At 51.6% G+C, this 8,049-nt stretch overlaps 1 protein-coding gene across 1 annotated transcript; it reads right to left on the bottom strand.

Moving 5' to 3' along the window:
* Positions 1–4: 4 nt before the first annotated feature.
* LOC116547453 (deleted in malignant brain tumors 1 protein-like) lies at positions 5–7,581 on the bottom strand (the record flags this gene model as incomplete). Its single annotated transcript, XM_032273406.1, has 5 exons — positions 5–271; positions 1,025–1,063; positions 5,459–5,488; positions 6,462–6,785; positions 7,539–7,581. Coding segments are annotated over 5 exons (703 nt in total), but the record flags the coding sequence as incomplete, so codon positions are not given.
* Between the last annotated feature and the right edge of the window lie 468 nt (positions 7,582–8,049).

The raw sequence follows: 8,049 nt of genomic DNA, 5'->3' as shown, positions 1-8,049 counted from the left end.
CCATTGTGGGGGCAGCTCCACAGGTAGGACTCATACCCTGAGCAGCGCACGTCATCCAGGACAATGGGTCCATAGCCCTGACCAAACCGGGCATTTCCTGGGGCCGACAGGGCCCATCCACATTCCAGCTGCCTGCACACCACATTGGCATCATTGGTGTCCCAGTTGTCATCACACACGGTGCCCCAGGAGCCTCGGTACAGGACCTCCACTCGGCCCTGACACCTGTCACTTCCATTCACCAGCCTCAGGGCCAAACTAGATTCAGATCCTACAGAAGAACACAAAAACTCTTCATCCATATGGATCATGAGATCAATGATCTAAGGAATGTTCCATACTCAGGGCACTTCCTGATGGCCAAAGTCTCTTGGGCAAGTAATCACCTTTGAATACTTTCTGAAAAGCAGTTCAGTCTCATCGCAGTGGAAGAAGTAGTGATGTCCTACTCTGCCCAGATCTATGGAAGCTCAAGTACTGGGGAAGAACCTGAAACCCCTCTAGAAGTGACAGGAATGGAAGCCTCACTCCCCATTCTGACTCCATTCTCACACAGGATGAAGCTGCACAGCTCCGGATAGGAGGGCGAGACCTGCCCCATGGTCGGGAGTTTCGTGGCACCCATATGGTTCTCTCGGGCTTCTGGCAAAGGGCCAGCAATAACAGGACATTGCCAGACAGCTGTGGGGATAGGTGCTGTCCCCTACTCAGCTCAATTCTGTACCCGTTGGCTGAGGCCCAGGAACAAGAACCCAGAGGATTAGGGAACTGTCTTGAGCACCTGGATGAGGATCTTCCCTGAACACATAACACAGATTCCCAGGGGAGACTGGTCAACAGCAACTCCACCCTCCATCATCAGACCCAGGACCAGGTTCCCAGGGTGGCCACGTTCCTCCCCAGGCAACCTGCAGGGACATGAATAGCGAAGGCGCCCACCTTCAGCCTCATTCCATCAATTTCTAAAGAAACTTTTGAAAGAGATAGGCAGTGAGCTCTAGGGAGCGGTGAGAGGGTGATTTACCTATTGTCGATGCAGGTAAGTCAGTGGCTGGCCAAGCATCTGTAAATTGCCACAAAGAGAAAGGACAGAATTAGACTTGAGGGTGAAAAGCTCAACAAGGAAAGGTCTCTGGACCACGCAAGCATCATGAAAACTATTCAGTTTCTGGTTCCTGCCACTTGTTCCAAGTGTCTGAACAAGTCTTCAGTTCAGTGAATTCGGCCAGGAACAAAGGCCTCACTGGAGACCAGTCCTATCCCTCCTAGAAGTCCTCTTCTGAGCCACAAAGGTTAGCCTGCACCGTCCACTGACACATGGACTAATGGGCATATCTGACACGATTGCTGAGATTCTGGCAGTTCCACCTGTTAAGGGAACCAAGGAGGGGCCCATTGGGCTATCAAGTTTCCTGGTACACGGAGGCACAAGAAATAGTATCCCTCTCCCTGCGGAGCACGACGTCTGCCTTCTCTGCATGCAGATTTGGCGCTGCAAAATCTGCGGTGTTGGCAGGAGTGAGGGATGGAGGTAGAAGCCTGCACCGACATTGCTTGCCCATGGACAAAGGCATATTTAAGGCTTCCTCGGACATTGCCTTCCCAGATGACGTTATCAACCACTCTCAATTCTCAGAAAGGAGAGATCAGATCTGAATATAAAGCAGCCAAAGCTCATTAAACATGAGGCCACTTCCTGGACCTGTAAGGGTTACCCACAGTGCAGTATGAAACTGCTTCATGAAAGCTGAGATAAATGGAACAGAAGTCAGAAGCCTCCTCCATCCTCTATGTCTGTTGAAGCGCTGTGCTGGGTCTCAGTTACAGAGTGGTAGGAAAATAATATGCCCCACAGTATTTGCCCAGAGGAGCTGGAGAGCTCTGTGGATTGAGGGTAGGGGTAATTGGGCAGAAAGACAAGGGACATCCCAGATGCTGGGGACTCACCTGGCCTGGGAGTTGACTGGGATTGGGAAGCTGTAAGAAAAAGAGAAAGATCAGATGCACTAACAGAAATTGGCAGGACTGGAACAAAAGAGGAAGGAACTGGGCGACTCGGACACTCAGTCCATCCTAGTCCCCTATCACAGAGGGATGGACATTGCCATGCACACCCCCACAGAGATGCTCCTTGGAACGGATCAGGGCAGATCATGTCCATGACTGCCAGCTTCAAGGAGACTAGCTTGGTGTTTACTAATGGTGACCAGGTTGACCCAAAACCAACCCCCTTCCTGGCACCTCTAGGCAGTTCCTAAGTCAGCAAGTCTGAGGATGCCACTCCAGGCAAAATCCCTCATGGGATCATCCAGCCCTAACCACAGGCTATAACAAGGCCATGACTGGCCAGCCTCATGGGGGCTGCCCTCCCCACACCAGACCCAGGGCACAGGCAGTGCTCCGCAGTGTTCTGAAAGGAGCTGTGGTCAAGGACTGCAACCCCACGTGACCCAGCCTGACACAAACAGACACCCGTTTACACTCCTAACCCGTGTGCCTCTATTTCTAGTCCTCCTTATTGGGTCTCAGCTGAGAACCCACCTCCGGACAAGCATCCTTAGTTCAGAGTTTCCCGCAGTGAGAGGATCCCTCCTTGCCCACTGTCTGTGCTGTATCCACGACACCCTCACCCAGTGCTACTCAGCAGGGGAGAAATGGAGCCTGGGGGAGCCAGCACTTTTCTCTCCTGCCTCTTCCTTGCACTGTCTCATGATAGGGATAAAGTCTGGGTTACAGTTTGAGTTTGGTCCCTGTCCCAAGTGACCACAGGAACACTAGGCAGTGAATTCATATTGATTCTGAACAGAATGCTAACAAGACTTCAGAAATATGGGAAACATAGAACAAGCTTTCAGTGAGGAGATCAGAATGTAATTGAGACTCTCTTCCTGAGCAAACTCCAGTCCAGGGGAGGGAGCCCACGGTCTGGGAGGCGCACCTGAGCAGATGACGCCAGCGTCTTCACTATGGCCACAGTTGTGGGAGAGCCAGCCATTGTGAGGGCAGCTCCATAGGTAGGACTCATGCCCTGAGCAGCGCACGTCATCCAGGACAATGGGCCCATAGCCCGGACCAAACCGGGCATTTCCTGGAGCTGACGTGGCCCAGCCACACTCCAGCTGCCTGCAAACCACATTGGCATCACTGATGTCCCAGCCGTCATCACACACGGTGCCCCAGGAGCCTCGGTATAGGAGTTCCACTCGGCCTTGGCACCTGTTACCTCCATTCACTAGCCTCAGGGCCAAACCAGATTCAGATCCTACAGGGGAACACAAGAACTCATCATTGTGGAAAGTAGAAAGGTTACTTTTAAAAGTTTCATTTCTTGTTACAGAACAAGTGTGCTAATGACTTTGTTAGGCACTATACTATGTAGCTGTTAGAAGACGTGCCATGCTTGCAGGCACATAGTACATTCTATGGCCCTGTGCTTTAACCAAGGTTCCTGTGCTGTATTGCTCACAGGCATGTTCCAGCTCTCCGTTGCCTTTCCCTGTTTAGAAAAGTTTAAAGAAGCTGTTAGCCAATCCAGTTTCAGTTTAATACGTGAGGTCTGGCTCCAGCCAATGGAGATCAGACATCAGCAGTAAGGACAACCCCAAATGCGTGAGGAATAAATGTGTGTGTATTCCCTTTGCTCTTTGTACTCTTGTGGAACGATGGCTACCAGGGGTACCCTTCCTGCAGTCAGGGAAGTAAAAATTGTGTTGCTGAAAGATCCTTTGTCTCAGTGCTGATTTTTCTTTGTGGCACCCAGCATATATTCCAACATTCATACGTATCGATCATCAGGTCAACGATGTAAGCAATGTTCCACACTCAGGGCACTTCCTAATGGCCAGAGTCTCTTGGGCATATAATCACCTTTGAATGCGATTACAGACAGAGCTGCAGCTTCAACACAGGGAAGAAGCAGTGAGGTCCCACTCTGCCCAGGACTATGGAAGCTCACGTATTGGGGAAGGACCTGTAACCACACTGGAGGTGACAGGAATGGACGTCTCACTCCTCATTCTGAGCTCCATTCTCACACAGGATGAAGCTGCACAGCTCCATGTAGAAAGCCAAGACCTGCCCCATGTTCAGGAGTTTTGTGACACCCACATGGTCCTCTCTGGCTTCTGGCAAACTGCCAGGAATGGCAGGACACTGTCAGACACGTACGGGGACAGGCGATTTCCCCCACTCTTTGCAAATCTACAAACTATGGCTTGAGGGCCAGGAATGAGGACGTGTTAGGATCAGGGAGCCATCCACGGCTTGTTCTGAGCACCTAAATGAGGGTCTTTCCTGACCATATAAAGCAGAATACCAGGGGAGACAGGTTACTAGGACCCTCCACCCTCCATCATCAGACCCAGGACTAGGTTCCCAGGGAGGCCACATTCCTCCCCAGGCAACCTGCAGGGACATGAAAAACAGAGGAGCATACCTTGAGCCTCATTCCAGCATTTTCAAAAGAAATACTTGAAAGAGGTAGAGAGTGAGCCCTAGGGAGGGGTGTGAGGATGATTTACCTGTTATCGATGCAGGTAAGTCAGTGGTTGGCCAAGCGTCTGTAAATTGCAACAAAGGGAAAGGACAGAATTAGACATGAGTGTGAAAAGCTCAACAAGGATAGGTCTCCGGGCCAGGCAAGCATCAGGAAAAGTATTCAGTTTCTGGTTCCTGCCACTTGCTCCAAGTGTCTGTCCAAGTCCTCAGCTCAGTGAGCTCAGCCAGGAACAAAGCCCTCACTGGAGACCCGTCCTATCCCTCCTAGATGTCCTCTTCTCAGCTACAAAGGGTTAGCCTGCCCCATCCACTGACACATGGACTGATGGGAACATCTGACGCCATTGCTGAGACTCTGACAGTTCCAGCCTAAATGTTTAGGGAACCAAAAAGCCGCTCAAAGGGTATCAATTTCCTGGTGCGTGGAGGCACCAGAAATATTTACTATTGCTCTCCCTGTGAACACGGCCTCTGCCTCTTCTGGATGCAGATGTGGCCCTGCAAAATCTGGGGTGTTTGATGGAGTGAGGGGTGAAGGCATCAGGCCTGCGCTGGCAAAGCTTGCCCATGGACAAAGTCATGTTTAAGGCTGCAACTGACATTGCCTTCCCAGGTGACTTTTTCAACCACTCTCAGTTCCCTGAAAGGTTAGATCAGCTCTCAATATAAAGGAGTCAAAGCTTATTAAACATGAGACCACTTCCTGAAACTGTAAGGGTTACCCATAGTACAGTATGACACTGCTTCATGAAGGCTGAGATAAATGGAGCAGGAGTCAGAAGCCTCCTCAATCCCATGTCTGTTGAGGCGCCATGCTGGGGTCTCCGTTACAAAGTGGTGGGGAGATGTTATCTGCCCCACAGTACCCACACAGAAGAGCAGGAGAGCGCTGTGGAGTGGGGGAAGGGGTGATTGGGCAGAAAGAGAAGGGACATCCCAAGAAAGGATGCCGGGGACTCACCTGGCCTGGGCGTTGACCGGGACTGGGAAGCTGTGACAAAGAAAAGAGAAGGTCAGATCAGATGCATTAACAGAAACTGTAAAACTAGAATAAAGAGGAAGGAACTGCACGAGTCTGACACCCAGTCCATCCTTCTCCCCTGGCACACAGAAGGTCATTGCCATGCACTTTCCCACAGAGATGTTCCTTGGAAGAGATCAGGGCAGATCCTGATCATTGCCCCCTTCAAGGTGATTAACCTGGTGTCTGCCCAGGGTGACCAGGTTGACTGAAAACCAATCCTTTCCCTGGTATGTCTTGGCAGTTCCTGAGTCAGCAGGGCTGAGGAGGCCACTCCAGCCAAAATCCCTCATGTGATCTTCCAGCCCCAACCACAGGCAATAACAAGGTCCTGCCTGGCCTGCCTCCCCACACCAGACCATGGGGGCTGCCCTCCCCACACCAGACCTGGGGCACAGGCAGTGCTCTGCAGTGTTCTGAAAAGTGCTGAGGTCAAGGACTCCAACTCCGTGTGACACACGCCTGACAGGAACAGACACCCTTGTGCACTTGTGAGCCTTCTGCCTCTATTTCCACATCCCCCTATTGGCTGTCAGCTGAGAGCCCACCCCCAGACAAACATCCTTAGTCCAGTGTGTCTTGCAGTGAGAGGATCACTGCCCTTTCCTGCTGTCTGTGCTGTGTCCATGATACCCTCACCAAGTGCTACTCAGCAGGGGAGAAGTGGAGCCCTGGGGAGCCAGCACTGTTCTCCTCTGCCTCTTCCTTACACTGCCTCAGGATGGGGATAAAGTCTGGGTTGCAGTTTGAGCTTGGTCCCTGTCCCAGGTAACCACAGGAACAATAGGTAGTGAATTCATATGGATTCTGAGCAGAGCGCTAACAAGACTTCAGAAACATGGGAAACATAGAACAAGCTTTGAGGAGATCAGAATGTAATTAGGACTTTCTTCCTGAGCGAATTCCAGCCCAACAGAGGGAGCCCAAGGTCTTGGAGGCCCACCTGAGCAGATGACACCAGCGTCTTCACTGTGCTGACAGTTGTGGGAGAGCCAACCATTGTGGGGGCAGCTCCACAGGTAGGACTCATACCCTGAGCAGCGCACGTCATCCAGGACAATGGGTCCATAGCCCTGACCAAACCGGGCATTTCCTGGGGCCGACAGGGCCCATCCACATTCCAGCTGCCTGCACACCACATTGGCATCATTGGTGTCCCAGTTGTCATCACACACGGTGCCCCAGGAGCCTCGGTACAGGACCTCCACTCGGCCCTGACACCTGTCACTTCCATTCACCAGCCTCAGGGCCAAACTAGATTCAGATCCTACAGAAGAACACAAAAACTCTTCATCCATATGGATCATGAGATCAATGATCTAAGGAATGTTCCATACTCAGGGCACTTCCTGATGGCCAAAGTCTCTTGGGCAAGTAATCACCTTTGAATACTTTCTGAAAAGCAGTTCAGTCTCATCGCAGTGGAAGAAGTAGTGATGTCCTACTCTGCCCAGATCTATGGAAGCTCAAGTACTGGGGAAGAACCTGAAACCCCTCTAGAAGTGACAGGAATGGAAGCCTCACTCCCCATTCTGACTCCATTCTCACACAGGATGAAGCTGCACAGCTCCGGATAGGAGGGCGAGACCTGCCCCATGGTCGGGAGTTTCGTGGCACCCATATGGTTCTCTCGGGCTTCTGGCAAAGGGCCAGCAATAACAGGACATTGCCAGACAGCTGTGGGGATAGGTGCTGTCCCCTACTCAGCTCAATTCTGTACCCGTTGGCTGAGGCCCAGGAACAAGAACCCAGAGGATTAGGGAACTGTCTTGAGCACCTGGATGAGGATCTTCCCTGAACACATAACACAGATTCCCAGGGGAGACTGGTCAACAGCAACTCCACCCTCCATCATCAGACCCAGGACCAGGTTCCCAGGGTGGCCACGTTCCTCCCCAGGCAACCTGCAGGGACATGAATAGCGAAGGCGCCCACCTTCAGCCTCATTCCATCAATTTCTAAAGAAACTTTTGAAAGAGATAGGCAGTGAGCTCTAGGGAGCGGTGAGAGGGTGATTTACCTATTGTCGATGCAGGTAAGTCAGTGGCTGGCCAAGCATCTGTAAATTGCCACAAAGAGAAAGGACAGAATTAGACTTGAGGGTGAAAAGCTCAACAAGGAAAGGTCTCTGGACCACGCAAGCATCATGAAAACTATTCAGTTTCTGGTTCCTGCCACTTGTTCCAAGTGTCTGAACAAGTCTTCAGTTCAGTGAATTCGGCCAGGAACAAAGGCCTCACTGGAGACCAGTCCTATCCCTCCTAGAAGTCCTCTTCTGAGCCACAAAGGTTAGCCTGCACCGTCCACTGACACATGGACTAATGGGCATATCTGACACGATTGCTGAGATTCTGGCAGTTCCACCTGTTAAGGGAACCAAGGAGGGGCCCATTGGGCTATCAAGTTTCCTGGTACACGGAGGCACAAGAAATAGTATCCCTCTCCCTGCGGAGCACGACGTCTGCCTTCTCTGCATGCAGATTTGGCGCTGCAAAATCTGCGGTGTTGGCAGGAGTGAGGGATGGAGGTAG

This window comes from Sapajus apella, unplaced genomic scaffold, assembly GCF_009761245.1.
Source record: "Sapajus apella isolate SASKATOON/1434 unplaced genomic scaffold, GSC_monkey_1.0 scaffold3223, whole genome shotgun sequence".
NCBI lineage: Eukaryota > Metazoa > Chordata > Mammalia > Primates > Cebidae > Sapajus > Sapajus apella.
Note: the sequence above shows the minus strand (reverse complement) of the source record. Positions and strands in the feature narration are given on the sequence as shown.